Consider the following 18,316-nt stretch of genomic DNA (forward strand, 5'->3'; position numbering starts at 1 on the left):
TGTGAATTTTCCTACATAGAGTTAATGAGAAGTGCTACATGCTCCTAGTGTAGGCAGTGATTTACCCTGAAACCCACCTGAGAATTCATAAGGACTCTGGCTTTCATGAATAGCTACATTACCAGGGGTCACCTGGAGTAGATGGCAGTCACCCCAAGAACCTGCACTGGACCTCAAGGCTGAGGAGCCTTAAGACCTAGGTCTTAATACTTTCCAGTACTAAGCTGAGCAAGGACTGTGCTCTCCTCTGTCACTTCCAGATCTCCCACAGATCCTCCTGCTGTGGCTGTTCTAGTCATAGTGAAGAAGACACTAAATGGATTTCCAGAATCAGAGTCAGTCTATAGCTGAGCCTGGACTCCAGTGGCACTGAAGTCAAATGTCAGGATAATTCAGAGCACAGACTACAGCCCAGCACACAGGGAGGCCAGAAGATCATAAGCTTAGAGAGACCCTATTTCAAAATAAAAAATCTAAAAGGGCTGAGTGATAGAGTCCTTTGGGTTGGACCCCAGTCCCACAGAAAAAGAAAACCCATAGTTCTAAAGTTAGCTGGGTCTGCTCTTTCCTGGCACTGTGATTTGGGCGAATTACTCTGTTTCTATAATGTGAAGTGAAGGTCATGATGCCATCACTTACCAGTGGTCATGTGATTTAGAGAAGACAGCACAGGGCTGCTCCGTATAGGCCAAAGACAGGCAGCGACTGCCATCCCTCTCACCATGTTAGCATCATCTCCACAGCACTAGGACTCCTTACCTGGAAATCCTAACAAGAGGCTGATTTCATGACTGGCATAGTGATCTGAAAACAGAGTACACAGATAAACTATTGTTGCTTTGCCCAGGTGTTCAAGAAAGTCAGATTTAGAACATCCCAGTAAAATAACTGTCTTGAACTCAACATTAGAGCTTCAAAGTCAAAAGCAGGCGATGGCCTCATCTCAGTGGACTCTTAGAAACTGGGTCTCCAATAGCCATAAGACCAGAGTACAGGCAGGCACATCAGAGGGCTTCATTTAGCCACAGGCAACGTGAAGGCCATTGTCCCCTTCAAGCTCCACCCAAAGCAGCAGAACACATGCAAAGGAAAGCCAGGCCTCCTCACAGGATGTTGGCCTGCCAGGGTGGTCAGGGTATGTGTTCTCCTGGGCCATCAGATACATGAGCAAATGAGGACAGAGGAATCTTTTGTCAAGTTTAACTCATGATCAGTGATTAATTTTTTGAGTTTACCAAGGTTTGGGGGCTGGGGATTTAGCTCAGTGGCATAAGTGCCTGCCTTGCAAGCGGGCAGTTGTGAGTTCAATCCCTGGTACCAATAAAAAGGAAAAAGACCCCCCCCCCCAAAAAAAATACAGAGAGGAGAGTTTACCAAAGTCTACAGTCACAGAGAACATTTTAAATCAGTCACTCTAAGATGACTGTGAAGACCTGGTCTGTAATCAGAGAAAATGCGCCCCCTGAATTAGGTGGTTTTCTGTGGCTGTCACAGAAAGCCCATCCCTCGGAACAAATCCTGGCACTGCATCAGAGTGGTTGGATCCTGCTGCAGATGTGCAACTCCTTGACGCTGGGAGTCTTCACCTTCTTTGGGCTTTGGTTCCCATTTATAGAGAGCAGGCCTGAGTGCTCTGAGGGTTCTTTAATCTCTGATGGAGGATGAATTTCTAGTTCTGAGATGAACAGACCACTGGTGACAAACAGGTAGGAGGCATATGTGGGCAGAGTATCTGTGACACTGTGTCTAGAAATAGAAATGATGAAATGTACCTGAGTGCTGGTCTCCAGTGTTTGTAACAGTGCTGGACACAAGGCAGTTACCTGATAGATACGCATAAATGCTTGTTGAATGAATATTAGAGGTTGAAACTTGAATCATCTGTGTATAGCCTTACAGAAAAGGTTACAGTCACCTCAGATTTTAAAAGACCAATCCCTTCTCTTTTACTGTCTAATCTGAATGAACTTTTGGCTAAAAACTAACTTTAGCTCTCTCCTTGGCACTAGAATTTTATTTATCTTTGAACATATTCTAAAGTGTCATTTTATTATTCCTGGAGCCGGAATCTTTGAGATCCCACAATAACTACTGTGTTTAAGGTTTGACTACTTCCGTATTTGTGAAGGAAATTTTGAAGGGAGACTCAGATTTACTTTCTGGGCCCTCCTGGCATCTGGGCCATATCTGGACTTGGGCAGATTATCCTAAGCATCTCTTTCCTCAGCTCTAACATAGATAAGGTCCCAGTTCTTAGTAAATTATGAATATGAAATGCTGTCTTTACTACTCAGAGCCCAAGTTTATTTGACTCATGCTATGTGAACAGACGCCTTTGAGATTTCCACCCTCAGAAAGGTACATGACTGCAGTAAATCCACTATGACTTACTAGGTAATTGGTTTAAGAAAAAGTTGTTTGACAGTTATACCCACTCTAATGCCATACATAATAGGAAAATCGATACTTTTACATCTGTAAAACCACAGTAGTGTTCTTTGGAAGAGCAAGTCTCCTGATAGCATTTTAAAACATTTTTCCTTAGTCTCATCCTACATAGCTCTTTGGGGGACATGGCACCTTGCAGGCTCCCACACGAGTCCTCTAAAGTCGTAGACCCAGCCATGCCACACACTGGCTCTGTATGCCTAGCAAACCACCTTCATGGGGCCTAATTCCTCATCCATGGAATAGGAGTCATGTGGTTGGTTCTGTTGTTGTTGTTTGTTTGTTTGTTTTGTCTCTGAAAAAGGGTTTTGCTATGCAGTTCAGGCTGGTCTTGAACTCACAGCCTTAGCCTCCCCAGTGCTGGGACTACACTCTGGGCAACAGCTATGTTCATAACACCTCATAGGACTGCTGTGCAGAGTAAGTTAGTTCCTTCATCTAGGGATTAGCACATTCTGTAGCCCGGGATAAATGGCCGCCTAGGACAGTGTTGAAATGATCTTCACCTCCTCTAGATTCCCAGCTCTTATAGAGAACACTCCTGATACTCGATACCACTTCAAATGGGCTATCTCTGTTGGCAGAGTAGGTTTCTCCATCTGCTGAGAAACTGGAGAAAGCTCTGCTATCCCTTGCCCCAAGGGGTCCTTTGTGGAACCAAAAGATGTAGAAGCATGGGGTGAGGGTGTAGGAGTATCCCATGCACTGCTGGGTGTCTGAGCTGTCACTAGCACACTGCCCTGGTATAGCTGCCAGGGGCCTTGGGAGGGTCAATATGGTTTTCTTCCCAAGAGACAGCCCAGTCCTGCTGGCCACATCTGATAGTGATAAGCACATGCCGTCCATCCTGAGGGTGGCGAGGAGAGTCTTCACTCACCCCTGGGTGTGTAGAGACAGGAGACCTCACACCCCGAGTTCTCTTCTGCACTGGCAGTGGCCAGACTGAAAACACACTAGCAATAGGCAGGGAAACTGGAAGATGGCTCGCATGAATCAATGTAAACATTTAATGGGCCTTAATTGGAACCTTATCCTACTGTACTTAGAGCAGAGAGATGAAAGCAGAAGGAATCTGAGAGACCATTTATTTCACTTGAGAAAGCAGTAAACTGAAACTACAAAAAGATTTGGCTACTATTATATTTTTATGATTAAATAAAATTGTCATAGACTAGTGCTGGCGAGCCCATAAATGCTCTGTGGAATGCACCCCTGCTCTCTGGCAGCTGCTCAGTTAATGCCAGAAAACCTATCAGCCTCTCCTCTGCATTCGTGAGCCTCCTGCTCCCACACCACCCAGGAGATCCACACCCAGATCACACAACCCAGGAGAGGGTTTGCCCAGTTCTGCTATGGGAGAGGTCCAGGAGCCACCTGTAACATTTGTGTTTCAGAGAATTATTAAATACTGTCCGTTCCTTTATGCATTTCCCTGCCACCTCCTCCATATGTCCTGCCAGCCTGTAATGAACTTAATCTTCCCAATTGGGGGAGGGGGGGCGTGTGCAAGGTTACACAGATAGACTGCAGTTCTATTTTTTTTCTAACAAGCTAAATTGGAAAGTGAGAATACGTGCTAGTTGAGAATTTTGAGTTGGAATGTTTTAGGTAGTGACTTCTTACTTCCTTAAGAAAAAATGTACTTTGCACTCTTCTTCTGTTTACCATATTTAAATACAATGCCTGCAGTTTGGAAGACAAGGTGTGTCTGCAAGTGAGATTTGTGGGATTCTGTGATCCCTTCACACTCACAGGCCTTCACGGACTTTCTCTGCACAGGGTCACTGGAATCAGGCCCCCAGGGTATTATCCAGAGCTTTGTGCGACCACTCTTCTCTCCTATGTCTCCATTTCCAGTGGCAGTAAAGACACAGTTTGGTTTTTTTGGCTTTTTGTTTTGTTTTTGAGACAGGGTCTCACTGTGTAGTTCAGGGTAACCTTGAATTCTTTGTAGCCCAAGCTGGCCTCAAACTCATGGTCATCCTCCTACCTCAGCCTCCTGAGTGCTGGGATTACAGGCAGGCACCACCACACCAGACGAGGCACAGTTATTGGAAATGCATAGAAAACCCAAATCAAGTAGCCTTCAAATGCGTAATGATGTGGTGAGTTCGTATCTTTGCCAAAGCCAGTGATCTAGCTATAGGGCTGTTTCCCAGTTAAGATGGAAGCAGCACTTTGGGGTATACAGTACTATAGTCTCTGGCAAATTACAGAACCCATGACTTTTAGGGTTGGCTAAGTGTATGAGAGATAGCCTCATCCAGCCTCCAGGATACCAGGGAAGAAATGTAGAACATGCTTCTTCTAGCTAGCTTCTTCTAGCTGTTTCTCACAGAATGACAACATAAGAGAAGGAAAGAGGCATAGTGCAGAGGTGAGAGGGCATTGTGGAAAGGTCAGGACATGAGCTTTGTTTCCACACAGCACTCCCTGCTCGCTCCTACTGTTACTTGACAGCTGGTCCTAAATACCCGCTGTAGCAGTGGTGCTAGGAGAGAGGATAATAAATACTTGCCTCAGTGGTCCCTACCTGGGCAGCCTTCCTTCTGCAAGATATCAGGCTCTGTTCTAGATGCCAGTAGAAGGAAAAAGACAAAGTCCCTACCCTTAAATTGCTGAAGTGAGAGAAAAAGAGACAATAACAGCCTGGATATATGCTGCAGGCTCCTCCTAAAAACATTTTTTGCTGGAGATGGTATGGACATTGACATCTGAATGTGGACAGAGGCTGCCCGAGTAACCAGGTAGGAACCATACTGTGGGCCTGAGGAAGAGCACAGCAAAGGCACCATGATGAAAGATGGCCTGGCGGGTTCAGGGCTGCAGGAAGTTTGTCCTGCTGGAGCCCAGCACAAGGGGCAGGAGCAAGAGCTGAGCCCAGGTCAGCCCCGAACATGGGGCCTGTCCTCCAGGAGGTAAGAAGCCTAAATGTGACTGTCAGGAGGAGGACATGTTGAAATCTGTCTAAAAGCCCTCTCAAGGGTGTGGAGAACGCGTGGTGAGCACCAGACTTCCACACTAGGGCCTAGCTCTGAGAGCAGCTCCCCTGATTCCGAGGTGCACCGCCCCCCCAAGAGCAAGGGGAGCCTGCATATACAGCTCCTCTACAGGAGAGGCTGCCGAGGGCCTCTACTCAGTTTTCCTGGGTAGACACAGCAGGACAGGCTCTCCCTGCTTGAGGAGAGGGCCATCCCTGTGGAATCACCTGATTTCCAAGCCCACAACCACTGCAGCATCTCCCTGCCACTTTTCCATTCTCCATCTGCTCCTCCTCCTGACACTCTGCTGCACTGGATGCTGTGAACCCTGGACCGCAGGAGGAGACAGTCATGCCAAGGCCACTTCCCACATGTCTGCAAGATCTCTGCATGGAGCTCAGCCTCAAAATCAGCTCATGCAAAAGACAGAAAGGTGTTTGCAGTGCTAGCTGCAGAGACGTTTGTTTCTTTGGTCCAACTTTGATTTGATTATACATATGGAAAGACACTTCACATTTTTCTCCTGAGATTGAAATAAAGCAAATATTTCTTCCCCTACCCCCAAGGCCTAAAATTAAAGAAACTGTACATGTTTGGGATGTGCTAGTTTCTTCATCTGGTGTGGAAAGGTCACTGCTTCAAGGACTCTCCTGTCACATTGCTCCAATGGTGGCCCAGGCTCTAGGTTACATACTTGGTGAGAGCCACGCTTGGCTGTGCCCTGTGGAGCCAGGAGTCTGGCCACTGCAGCAGCCACCTCCTACTCCTGTATTGTAGTGGGGCCAGTTTGCAGAGAGGAATGCAAAGATGACTTTGTTTCTGCTCTGCTAGAAAAAATATTCTTTGTTCCAATGATTTACAGACTTTCAGTTGTCTCTTTTAATGAATTTAAATGTCTAGACACCTGTTCTGGCCCCTCTGTTGAGGGCATCTTGTCTCTGTCAAGAAGAGGAAAAAAACAAATCAGGAATTCTTAGGCCAAAGAATTTGCCCTGGTGCAGTGTAACTATTTGTATTCACTTCTGTGTGCCCCATGCCTCACTCACCTGCCACCCTGGCTGACAGCTGGTGTGGCCCCACATTAGACAGACCTACATTCGGGGCAGGCTGAGAGGTGTTGCCGCATCAAGCCTGGCTCCCTAGACCATTTGCCTGGAGGCCAGCAGGCCATAATAGGACCTGGCCAAAGCACATAATCTGTTGTTCTTACGAATTCAAAGGCAGAATCATCTGAGGGTCTCAGAAGCTCTGGGCTACTTAGGCCCTGGGTTCTGGTATGATGGAACCCAGGGCACCAAACAAAGCTCATTCGTTTATTCAATCCCCAGACAGTGATAACTCTCATTGAGCAAGCTGGGGACCTGGGGCAATATTGCCTGAGCTCCCTGCTTCCTTTTAAAAGAGCATAGTCTTCCCCATCTTCCCCCTCAGAGCTCAGCCATTCAGAGGACATAGGTAGGAAGGGGACCTGGTACCTCCTGAGCAGTCTCTGCCAGAAAGTCACACCACCTAAAACACCAGGGTCACTCACACGCACTCAAAGGGGGAGTAGTCTTTTCCAGAGCGCTCTTCTATATATGTCAGGGATCTGTGTTGGTGTCCAAGACCCTGAGAACCCTATCCCAACTTCCTTCTAGAGAAGACAGTGAGACACAGAAGCCATTGTTCAGGGACCAGCTACACAGAGGTCAGGCATGGGACATGGGCAGGATGGACATCTCCACATGTGTGATCCCCAAAACACTAAAGGATTTTGTTAGCTGGGGCCTCTGTCATTTTGTGTTTTCTCCAGGATCTCTGAGGACTCTTCTGTGGCTCACCTGCCCACAGAGGAATGGAGGGCACAAGGGTAGTAATTTTCACCCTCCTGGAACCAAGAATGAAGCTATGTATGATTAATAGGTGCTATTAATTGTTGTGTCTTTGAATTGAAAAGGAAAAGCCATCTCTGACTGCACTGCCTGGGAAGACTTCCGGGTTTGAGAGTGTCACCATGTTCTTTGAGGGTGTCTCATCCTGCTATGAATCAGGCCCCAGCCCAAGCCTGTTCCCTCTTTCTGACTGGCACGCCACACCCTCTAAATACTCAGCAAGCTGAGCCTCTGTCTCTCTGCACCACTCTATCTGTTTCTTGCCTCGTGCTTATACTGGGATTTTCTTTTCAAAGCTGTCAGGTCGCATTTCCTACTTGGCCACCACAAGATCCTGGCTGGCACCCCAGCACTGTTTGCATAGCTCTGTCCATGTGTGCAGGGCTGAGAGGAATGAGCAATGTCTTCCCTATGCCACGAAGCCTGATAAAGAGTCCCAGTTAGAGAGCAGGTCCTGCTCCACAGAGATGGTGGGGTCAGAAGAAAGTACTCACTGGATCCCAGCCTGGGAGGACCTTCTCCCTGCAGTCTAGCAGTAGAGACTTCTCCAGGGCCACAGGGCTGGGGAGGGACACCCTAACCAAGCATGCATGACTGGAGTTCTGTACCATGTTGTAATACAGAATACTTCCTGAGATCTTCGTCCCAGCCTTGAAGGCTGCCAGCCACCACATTTACAGAAAGGACACTAGGGCTGTAAAGTGACGCTCCCATCCACGGGTAGAGCCAAACTAGGGCCTGAAGCCAGCACTCTTGAGTCTGGGACTTTACACTGTCTGGTCAAGAGATGTATGTCCAGGAAAAGCCTTTCTGTGATGCATCAGGCTGCTACTGTGACAGACACCTCTGTGCCTGGTGGCAGGGAGTAGGGCTGTGCCTTCAACTCATCTGTGTTCTCCTGAGCTCCAGTGCTGAAGCCCAGACCCTGCAACTGTACGTAGATATGGGGCTTTTAGGAGTGAGTTATGGTAAGGTGAGATGATATGGATATGTCCCTAGTCCAATAGAATTGTGGCCCTCTAAGAGGAAGAGAAGGAGTCATGTAGAAGTAAAGGCTGCCTGTGAGCTGTGTGGAGAGAAGACGAGGCCACCTGGGCACCAGCAAGCAAGCAGCCATCTACAGCCCACCCAACCTGCCGCACTGATGCCAGTTTCAGACTTCAGCCCAGAGCTATAGGAGACTGTGTTGCTTTCGCCCTCCTCTCTATCCCACCCTACCCCTGCGCTATAGCATCTATGGTGCAGCTCATGCCATCAAGACAGTCCGGTATTAATGATATTGAATCCACCAGCTCCACTGACCAGTTCCTCCACCTGCATCTTCTAGGTGCCCAGGTCTGATCCAGCCCTCAGGTCCCACCTTCCCTGCCCACTGCTCTCTGCCTGCTTTGCTCCCACCATGTGCCATCTGACACTTCCCAGCATACCGTACTGTCACTCACATTTTGAAAGGAGAACTTTCCTTGTTCTCTGTGTCCCTAAGCATTAATGTAATACTTGGACTGAGCACCATGGTACCTACCACTGATCCTGGCACAGTGGGAGGCTGAGGCTGATCACTGCAGTTGTGCCGAGGTTTGTGGGTAGCTGGCAGTGGGCTTAACAGCAGCTGAGAATCAGATTTTTTTGTTTTGTTTTTATTTTTGAGGTTCCTTTTTTATTTTTTTTTTTAATCGGTACTGGGGATTGAACTCATGACCACCTGCTTGCAAGGCAGGTGCTTATGCCGCTGAGCTAAATCCCCAACCCCGAGGTTCCTTTTTTAATGAGTTTCTTTTTGCTTCCCAGCAGCCAGATCTTTCTGACCCTCTCTCCACCTGCTTGTAGCACATGTCGCCGAAGTGCAGGCTTCCTTTTTAAAAGCCACTGTTTCCAGAATCATCCATAGTTCCAGAAAAGGAGGAGGAGGAGTCATGGGGTCTGCTCCTCCCTCTGCCCCTCCTTGACAATGCATAGTGCTCCCCACAAGAAGGCGCTGTCTGGCCTGTTCTTAAAAGGCCCCAGACGTGCAGGGCTGTCCTAAGCCCTACTCCAGAGTGACCAGCGTTGGCTCAGCTATGCCTGGGGACATCACCTGCTTCTTGATACAGTCAGATCATTTCCATAGGATATTTTTGAAATTCAGAACATAGGAATCTAATTTTCAGTGAGAAGGAATGTATTTAAAGATCCAAATTTTTTTTTATCACAGTCTCATTATCAGGGTGCATGTGACCCTATGTTCACATTATGAAACAGCTGTTCATTTAATGGGTGTGTTATGTGGATAAATGTTTATTTTTTCCAATTGGCCCCCTTGAAAGCCAGAGCAATCGAGCAGCTTGCTGAGGCCACTCAGCTTGCGGTGAGCAAAGGCAGGTGTCAGCTCTGCTCATTGTCCTGCTAGTCCCTCATTTAGAACTGCACCACAGGACCGGGCCTGCTCTCATTCCTTTATGAGACCAGCATCACTGGAAGTTCCCTTAGCTCCTCGGCCCTGCTCTGCATCTGAAAGCGTCCACATGTCTAAAGGCTGTTCCTTATGATGACTGAACCATCCTTTCTGCCTCTAACTGATAGCTGTGGCCTCCACAGACAGACACAGTAGGCTACTCTTGCTGCAAGGGAGCATGGTGGAGCCCCGCTGCATTACATTGGCCTCAAAAGTGAGGCAGATGCCCACTAAAGGCTTCTGTCTTCAGACAGAGGTGACAGACCAGCTGCAGGGACTACTCACTGCCCCATCAGGAAGCCAGTGAAACACCACACCATATTGCAAGTCTGAGACGAAGCACTGTGCACGCTGCATTCATTCAGAGAGCCTCAGTCCTTGAGGAGCTCTGCCTTCCTACTGAGTTAGGAAGCAGACCAAGATGACATTTGATCAGCCACAGCCAGAGAGGGAATAGCCAAATGGAATAAAACTGAGCCCCGTCTCACCACCCCCACCCCATCTGTCAGAAGCCCCTCAGACAGCTTTCTTCTGGTACTGAAAGCCCTGAGCACAGTCAGGATGTTGGCATTCCTAGCTGCTTCCCTGCCCTAAGGGGAACTGCTTGGCTAATTCAGCTGATATCAGACTCCTGACATACATCCTTCTGCCACCTGTGCCACAAACCTACCTGAATTAGCACCCAAGGCTCACTGCTACAGGCCAGCGCCTCCCTGGGCCTCCTCATCCTACCTCCCCACAAGGTCTGAAATGCAGTTAGGAAGACATTAACAACTGGTTCAGTTGAGCCTGTGGCAGGCAGGCTCTTCCTGGCCTTCATAGACTCCCCCAAGTAGTCTGGTTTGGTCCTGTCAGAATAGACCTCTCTTAGGAACTTCTTAGCCCAGGCCAGCCACACTGCTTCCATCTGTTTGCATCTTCTTACAGGCATCTCACTGTGCTACTGGGGATCTCGATAAAGTCACCCTGTAAACAGGCAGCCTACAGCCCTGTTCTTTGAAGAGACCCAATAGTCCCTCACAGGGCTTTGCTTCCACAGACCAAGAGCAGAAAGTTCTGACAACACTCGTTCCACACTGCAGTAGGCAGGGCCTGGGAGCTCTGCTGGAGCCAGGAGTGACATCTTTGAGTTAACACTGCACCTGTGCCAGCCAGGTCAGGCAGTTTAATGATTTTTCAGTTAGCAAACCTTCCAATAATAGCATTTTAACAATGAAGTTTTGAAGGAAAAACGTGTTCTTAATTTTTGTCCAAAGAGGGAAAGAAAGACTTCTCTAATAGTAATATCATTATAAATTCTAATGTGCTGACCATTTGGCTGCATGACAAACTGTGCAGCTGGTAATTAAAGATCTAAGTCAATGCTTTATCAATAAAGTAAGTGATAGGCATATTTTTCTCCACCCTGTCAGAAATGGCAGCACATAGCCATGTGCAGAATTGTCACACAGTGCAAGTCTTTAAAATTCCTTTTGGATTTGAAGGTATTAACAAGTCCCTATCAACATTCTCTAAAGGTTTTTGATGTCATTTTAGCTATTCAATGAAAATATGTGAACTATTACTTTGTTGATTTTGTTCTTAAACCAAACTGCATTATCATTGGAGAATGTGTTCTTAAAGTATTGTTAAAAGTACTTTGAAAACTTGTAAATCCCTGTAATTTATGTTTCTCCTGCCTCTGCTATTTCATTCTGTCCTTCTGGTTTTAATTTGAATGCAGTCCTGTCTGGGTGTGTACCTGTAAAATCGTGTTTTTCCAAGTACAATTTACAATCCTGACCTTAGGTTTTACAGTGTTCCTAACCATCTCGGAGCTTCCTCCTGTGGCATGAAGTGGGTTTTGGGTCACCCAGCTCTTTCATATTAGAACTGTCCAATCTAAGTTACTCGAAACAGATCTGATTCTGGCATTTCTTAGTTTATCGTGTAGGCCTCAGGAGTAAATTAGTAGGGCTTCCCTGCAAGCCCATTAATTGCATTGCTCTATTTCTTAAAATGTACACAGTTGTAAACCTAGACTGCTTCAAGACAACGGTCTCATTTATCTAAACAATTCTCCTTTTAGACTCAATGGCACTGATGGAAACAAAGATAAGGAGTATGGATTGGAGGAAGGGTCTTTGGGGCCTGTGCCGGCTGAAACTGTTCCCATCCCCTAGTTGGTCCCTTTTCTTTCCAGGCCTGGCCTACATACGGAATCGATCTGCCTGCATGCAAGGCATTCAGTGAGGGGCCACGGAAGGGCTGCAGTGCGCAGGGCCAGGAGCTCTCTGCAGGTTTAAGGCACAGCTGCCAAGCTTTGTTAAAGCCCTGGGTGTTCTGTGTCGGAAGCTGCACCCTCACGGTGGATTATAATTTTTAAATGTCTAAACAGGTTTTGGCATATTTTCTGTACATTGTGAAGTAATTTTTTATTTCCCAGTCTCTTCAAATATAATTAGACAAGCTCCCATAGGAGTCAGAGCCTCCTCCTCACATCCTCACACTCTGCTCCGTGGCTCTGACCCCTTCTGTTCTAGGTGATTGTGCAGTCAGGCCGCCACCCCACAGTGCTGCAGAAGCTGTGCCAGCTGCCCTTCCAGTACTTCAGTGACCCACGGCTGATCAAAGTGCTGTTCCCCTCGCTGATCGCTGCCTGCTACAACAACCACCAGAATAAGGTCATCCTGGAGCAAGAGATGAGCTGTGTCCTGTTGGCCTCATTCATCCAGGTAACCCCCAGCTAAGCCCTGTTCTCTGGCTGTGTGTGAACTGACGTGGCTGAGAACAAAGCAAATGTAAACCGACTATTGCCCTCTACACTACGTCTTAAAAACTTCATCTACTGTTGCGCTTAAAACTTAATTTCTAAAGTACTGGGGTAGTTCCTAAAATGCCACTTGCAGAACTGAGGTTGACTGTTACATAATTTCTACCATAGGGCTTCAAAAATCGGAAGATTTTGCTGTTAGTGAAATGGAATCCTGCGCTTGAGAAATGTGTTTCAGAGACCACCAGGCTTTGGCCACAACACTTATCTTATCTTACTGTTAGTCTAGCTTTAGGAATGGGCAGTAGTTGCTGAATAAAATCAATTAAATTTCAGCTTGCTTGTAAATTTTTAAATATGATTTTCACATATGTACATGCATGTTGGGGTCTGTTGCTTTTATTTTTTAAAAAAAATCTAAAACTTTTTAAGTACTTTTTGAAGTGGTTCTTCAAGGTTCCCGTATGTTAAATTATTACTGTTTACTAGAAAATCTTACTAACAGACTTATGTTTATCTGATTCAGTTAAATTCTCCGAAACTGGAATTGGAATTAGTGCTAAAGCAAAGTAATAATGCCAAATCTAAATTAATTCAGTCAACACAACAGAAAAATCAAGTTGGTTATTTGTTAACATCTGCTAACTTGTTAACTAATTTTTCGTCATTGTAGATCTTTACTTTCTAAAAATGTCCTATTTTCTTTCAAATGTTCTACCATAAAATCACTGTTCTTGCCTGTGACACACATGGTCAATAGCCTGTGTTTTCTGTTCTTCATAATAGTGAAACAGAAACCAGGGTCCTGTGTCGCATTGTTGCTTTGTTCGTTGCTCTGCCTCATCAGCATCGGTCTTTGTCAAGAGAGTGTGACCACACCCAGCGGGCTGGGAACAGAAGACAGCCAGAGTGAATCCTAAGCCTTTCACCTTAGACAATTAGTTGTTTATGTTTTCTAAACTACTCTCTGTTATACATGACCAGTTAATAAACCAGCCAGCCACATCAACCATATATAGACATGCTTTGTCTTCAGCTTAGATGCTACATTTAAGTCTGGGTTTCATTTTCTGAAAATGTTTTCAAGTCAGATACTCAGATTTATGAATATGAGTTTTCAAACTGTCTTACAATAAATCTTGTAGTACATAACCATCATATCAACACAGGATCCTTCATATATTCTTGCAGCCTGAGGATTGAACTAAATAGAAAATATATAGAAAATCTGAAGACTATGACCTCTTCCATTTAGATTGCCCACCATTACATGCAGCCGGTAACTTTTGAGCGTGTGCAGTGGACACCACCCGAGGCCCTAGAACTACAGCAGTGACTGAAAGGATCAAAGTTTCCACCTTCACAGATCTTTCACTAACCTGCAACAAAAGAGTAAAACAAATAGCTCGTCAAAGGCAGTGAACACTGCGAGCAAGAAACCAGGCAGGCGTGAAGCGCTCGTGTGCTTCGGGCAGAGACAGCCAAACCCAGGCAGTGACACTGAGCAGAGACCAGTTTGCATCCACACCAGCCTGGTCTTCATGTCAAGTGCTCAGAAAACAATACAAAACTGCAAATAGTACCACAGTCAAAGGTCCCACATAATGCCTGCTAATGGTCCAAAGTATTTCTACATCTCCCTTTCTCCAATCCAAAAAATATCATATGTAAATGCTACAGAAATTTCTTATACTGCCTCCTTGTATCTTTTTTTTTCCTATATTGTGGTCAAGGGACTATACACTGGATTTTACTTTATAAAATAGTTCTTCAAGGTCCCCATGAATGAAAATTATTAATATTCTGTAGAAAATGATACTAAAATAGGGACTGATCATTTTGCACAGATTTCTAAAGATTTATATATTGTATACCACGTTTCCCACTTTCTATCTAAAAGTAAAACTCAGTCTTTAAGATTTAGCAGCAGAAAACTCAGAATCTTTTATTATAGGCTGTTGTATTTATACTTTTTAAAAATCTTAAAAGCCTGTTGATAGTTTAATATAATTGGCTTCAGCTATGGTACAAAATAAAGTTTTAGTTTCCAAAGTATGAAGTAACCTGGCCCTGGTGATACGTATTTATCAAGCCTTAAGTCATCACCATTTGCTTTAGAAGATACATGAGAATCCGGACTCTAATATCACTCCCCTCCACTTTCCTATCTGGGCTCGAGATTACTCATGCACAGTGGTTGTGTGGATCCAAGGATTTATGAGCACCTTAGTAGCGCGCTGTGTGCAGAGATGACATAGAACCCCTCTCTTCCTATACAGGACTTTGCACAGACGCCGAGCCAGACGGACCCCCGGCCACAGCAGCCCAGAGGTAGGTCTCCAGCAGAGTAAACCCCTTGTCTTTCATAGATGCACATTTGTAGTCCTCTTTGGGAAGCGTTAGAGAAATTCATGTTTTCTATCAATTTTGTCCTAAAGCACAAATGCACCTGAACATACAGAGAGAAATAGGGGCAGTGAAGGAAAGCACAGGCCCTCTGTGCTGTGGCCACCAGCGAGCCAGGCAGGGCACTTAATCACTGGAGCCGCTCTGGAGTACAGAGGACCTGAGGTTGTGAAGTCTGCCTGTGGCGCCCACATCAAGGCTGAGATAACAGGTCTAGTGCCCTATCCATTTTTAGAGTAAAGTTTTTAATAATAGTAACCGAGATTCCCACACCCCCCTGGAATTCAAGTATTTGAATTTTTTAATGAAAATAATTGTTTTAACTAGGTATGATGGCACAGAGCTGTAAACCCAGCGCTATAGGAGCCTGAGGCAGGAGGACTCAAACTTTCAACCTAGCCTGGGCAATTTAGTGACTGAGTCTCAAAAAAATTCTTAATTATCTAGAATAATTTAAAAAAAGGAGGGGCCCAATCAAGAAATGGGTAAGTGAAAGAATAGATACAGAAGTACAGATGGCCAGCAGACATTAAAAAAAATGTTCACCATATCTGGCTATTAGAGAAATGTAAATTAAAACAACTAAGATTCTATCTTCCACCAGAAAGAATGGTGGAAGTCAAAAAAAGCAAATGCTGGGGAGGCTGCAGTGAAAAAAGGAACCTTCCTGCATTGTTGGTGGGAGAGTAAACCAGTACAACCACTATGGAAATCAGCATGAAGAGTCCTCAAAAAACTAAAATTAGGAATTCTATTTCACCCAGGTACTTCCTTCCAGGTAACTTTCCAAAAGAGCTAAAGACTCACAATACAGTAATACATCTACAACAATGTTTATAGTAGCTAGAGCCTGGATGCAGCCTTTATGTCCATCAATGGGTGAATGGGTAAAGAATATGTATTTATATACAATGGAGTAGTATTTGGCTATAAAGAAGGATAAATTTGAGATATTTGTAGGAAAGTAGATGTACCTGGAAGGTACATTGTTGAGTGAGTCAGACACAAGCTTAAAGAATGGTGTCTCTCATTTAGGTAAGGCAGAGTACAAAGGGCAAAAGAAAGGATGGATAGAAGGAGACAAGGAGATAGAACTTTTGAAAATGGGAAGTGGTCCAGGAGACAAGGAGAAGGAGAGGAGAAGAGGAAGTAAGATTTAAGCTGTGTCATGTCACATACCAACTAACTACCCACAGTGAATGTAAGCATTGTATGTCATAAACTTGACTAAGAAGGAGGAGAATGAAAATGGGGGAAAATATTTAAAGATGAAGGGAGGAGGGTGGGAAAGGGAAGGAGATTTAAAAAGAAATCTGTGTTATGCCAGGTACCTACTCCCTAGATGAATGTAAACTTTATGTACTGTAATACGTACTCATGAAATAAAAGTGTTTTCAATGTAAAGGGCTGGGGGATGTAGCTTGGTGCAAAGGACCTGGGTTCAGTCCTCAGTTGGGGGGGGGGGGTTGCCAGCTTTTCCCAGTTGTGTTCCAATATTTTCTCTGATCTCAAACAGAAATGCAGGCATTTCCCCTGATCTGAAATAGAAATTTACAGTCTTAAACTTTTACTTTCTATGTATTCTGGCCCCAGAGTAGTACGTTTCTCTAATAGCCAGTATTACAGTTCTGGTTTTGGCTGTTGCAGCAGCATCTCTGGTCCAGATGTCCCCCAATTGCTCATTAGCTTGTGTTTAAAAAGGCATTCAAGGCCCAGTCCCATCCAGAGGCCCCCAGTCTCAGCAGCCTAGGGCTACCCTGCCTGGTAGACAGGTGTTAGAAACTATGTAGCAGGAAGCAAAACTGAGTTGTTACAGCCTCACAAGAAATACGGTTTTATTGACTTGATACTCAGAAGAGTAAACAGAAAACTGTGTAGCTTTTCAGAGGTTCAAGGCAATACCCTAGCAGGCGCCACTGACCAGAACTAAAGTTCACACTGGTCAAGTCCTGCCAGGTGCAGCCACCGCCAGCCACCAATGCTCCTTCCCAGCCTCAGAGGACACCGAGGACAGCAGTGGTTCTGCTGTTTATTACCATTCAACTTTGTACTTTTCAAACATGTGAAAAATATTTTTCAAAGTCTTCTAATGTATTTATGTTTAATTGTACAGCAGTCAGGGGGCTTTCTGTTTTTATTTTTGTTTGGTCTTTGGCATTTTTGTGTGTATGCATTTTTGGTTTTTTTTTCTTTTTGTTTTTGCCAGTAAGGCTTGCAGACATTTTTTCTTCTCACACCTTCTGTTCCAAAAATGAGGAGTCCGGAGTGCTGCCTCCTGGAGCTGCCCCTGTTTGTCGGGTTAGGCTGATGCCGAGCTCCTGCCCCCTCTCCCAGGGGCACTGTCCTGCGGTCCCCACTCGGCTGCTTCTCACAGAACAGTGAACAGGCAGCAGCAGCCTGGCTTTGCTGCAAAGCAGCCACATCAGTGACGGCCCATCATGTCTTTACTTGATTAAAGAAATAATGCCTCACGACCAGTCGGCAGTGGCACCCTGACTCTGTCCCTTACAGGAGGTCCCCAGGAACCTGTCACGCTGTCCTGAGCTGTACCCAGGTGAACTGCACTGACGCTCAGCCAGCCCAGCCTACTCGCCATTCCCTCTGCACATTAAGTTATACTTAAACTAAAGGCAGTTCTCATTAAGCGAACTGCCTGAGGGCTGGGTGTGGCTGCGGGGGGGGGGCACCATCTCCAGCTAGCCCCGGCTACACACTGGACAAGATCCCTGGAGAGTGTCCACTCCAGAGTCCTCAAACAGTTGTTTCTACTTTGTTTTAGGTATGGGTTGGTATCTGAATATGGGAGAAGCACAAACTGGATTGGAGTTAATGAACGTACTCTATATTCCATACTTTCAATAATTCAATATCCAGACAGATCAGTCACCTTATTAACATAAAATGCAGAATTTATTAGAAGTGTATGTCTCTTAGATGGTACTCTTAGATATCAAAATACATTTACTTTCTTAAACATCAAACAATTTTAAGTTTTTAATTTAACTGTTTAATCTTTTTATTCCTCTTAGGAAGATGCCTTGGTCCCCAAGACTATCTTGAACCTGCTAACAGATTTCCTCAGCAGGCCTGGGAAGAAGCGCGACAGTTTTTTTTGAAAAAAGAGAAAAATTAAATGTTCTGACTGCTCTGAATTTGAGTAGCCTTGTTAATATTCTCTCTCTTCTATGACATCCTCTGGCCTTGTTTATACCCCCAATGTTGATATGATACATACTTTGCACTATTTATAATGACTGTGGGTACTTCAATGTCCTTAATTTTGCAAGTTAAACTTATTTCACTTACAGTATTTTGGAGTTTGTTAACTTCCATCTTATGGCAATATATAATTTGCATTTGTAATATGGGCAAAATTAGAAATAACTGGCACCTCTGTTTTGTTCTTGTAATAAAATAACTTATTCTA

At 45.2% G+C, this 18,316-nt stretch overlaps 1 protein-coding gene across 10 annotated transcripts in view; it reads left to right on the forward strand.

The window, feature by feature from the left end:
• Scaper (S-phase cyclin A associated protein in the ER) overlaps positions 1-18,316 on the forward strand; it is a 394,758-nt gene extending 376,442 nt beyond the window's left edge. For 7 of the 10 annotated variants that reach the window (XM_063243413.1, XM_063243412.1, XM_063243407.1 and 4 more), the window contains 4 exons: positions 12,254-12,445; positions 14,763-14,814; positions 15,925-16,090; positions 17,919-18,316. In XM_063243413.1, coding sequence (XP_063099483.1) covers positions 12,254-12,445; positions 14,763-14,814; positions 15,925-16,049 — 369 coding nt within the window. In that variant the 3' untranslated portion in view covers positions 16,050-16,090; positions 17,919-18,316. The remainder of the gene's footprint in view (positions 1-12,253; positions 12,446-14,762; positions 14,815-15,924; positions 16,091-17,918) is intronic. The other 3 variants (XM_023562280.2, XM_023562283.2, XM_023562284.2) reach the window with 1 other exon arrangement.

This window comes from Cavia porcellus, unplaced genomic scaffold, assembly GCF_034190915.1.
Source record: "Cavia porcellus strain 051 isolate PalLab524CR breed Dunkin Hartley unplaced genomic scaffold, mCavPor4.1 scaffold_38, whole genome shotgun sequence".
NCBI lineage: Eukaryota > Metazoa > Chordata > Mammalia > Rodentia > Caviidae > Cavia > Cavia porcellus.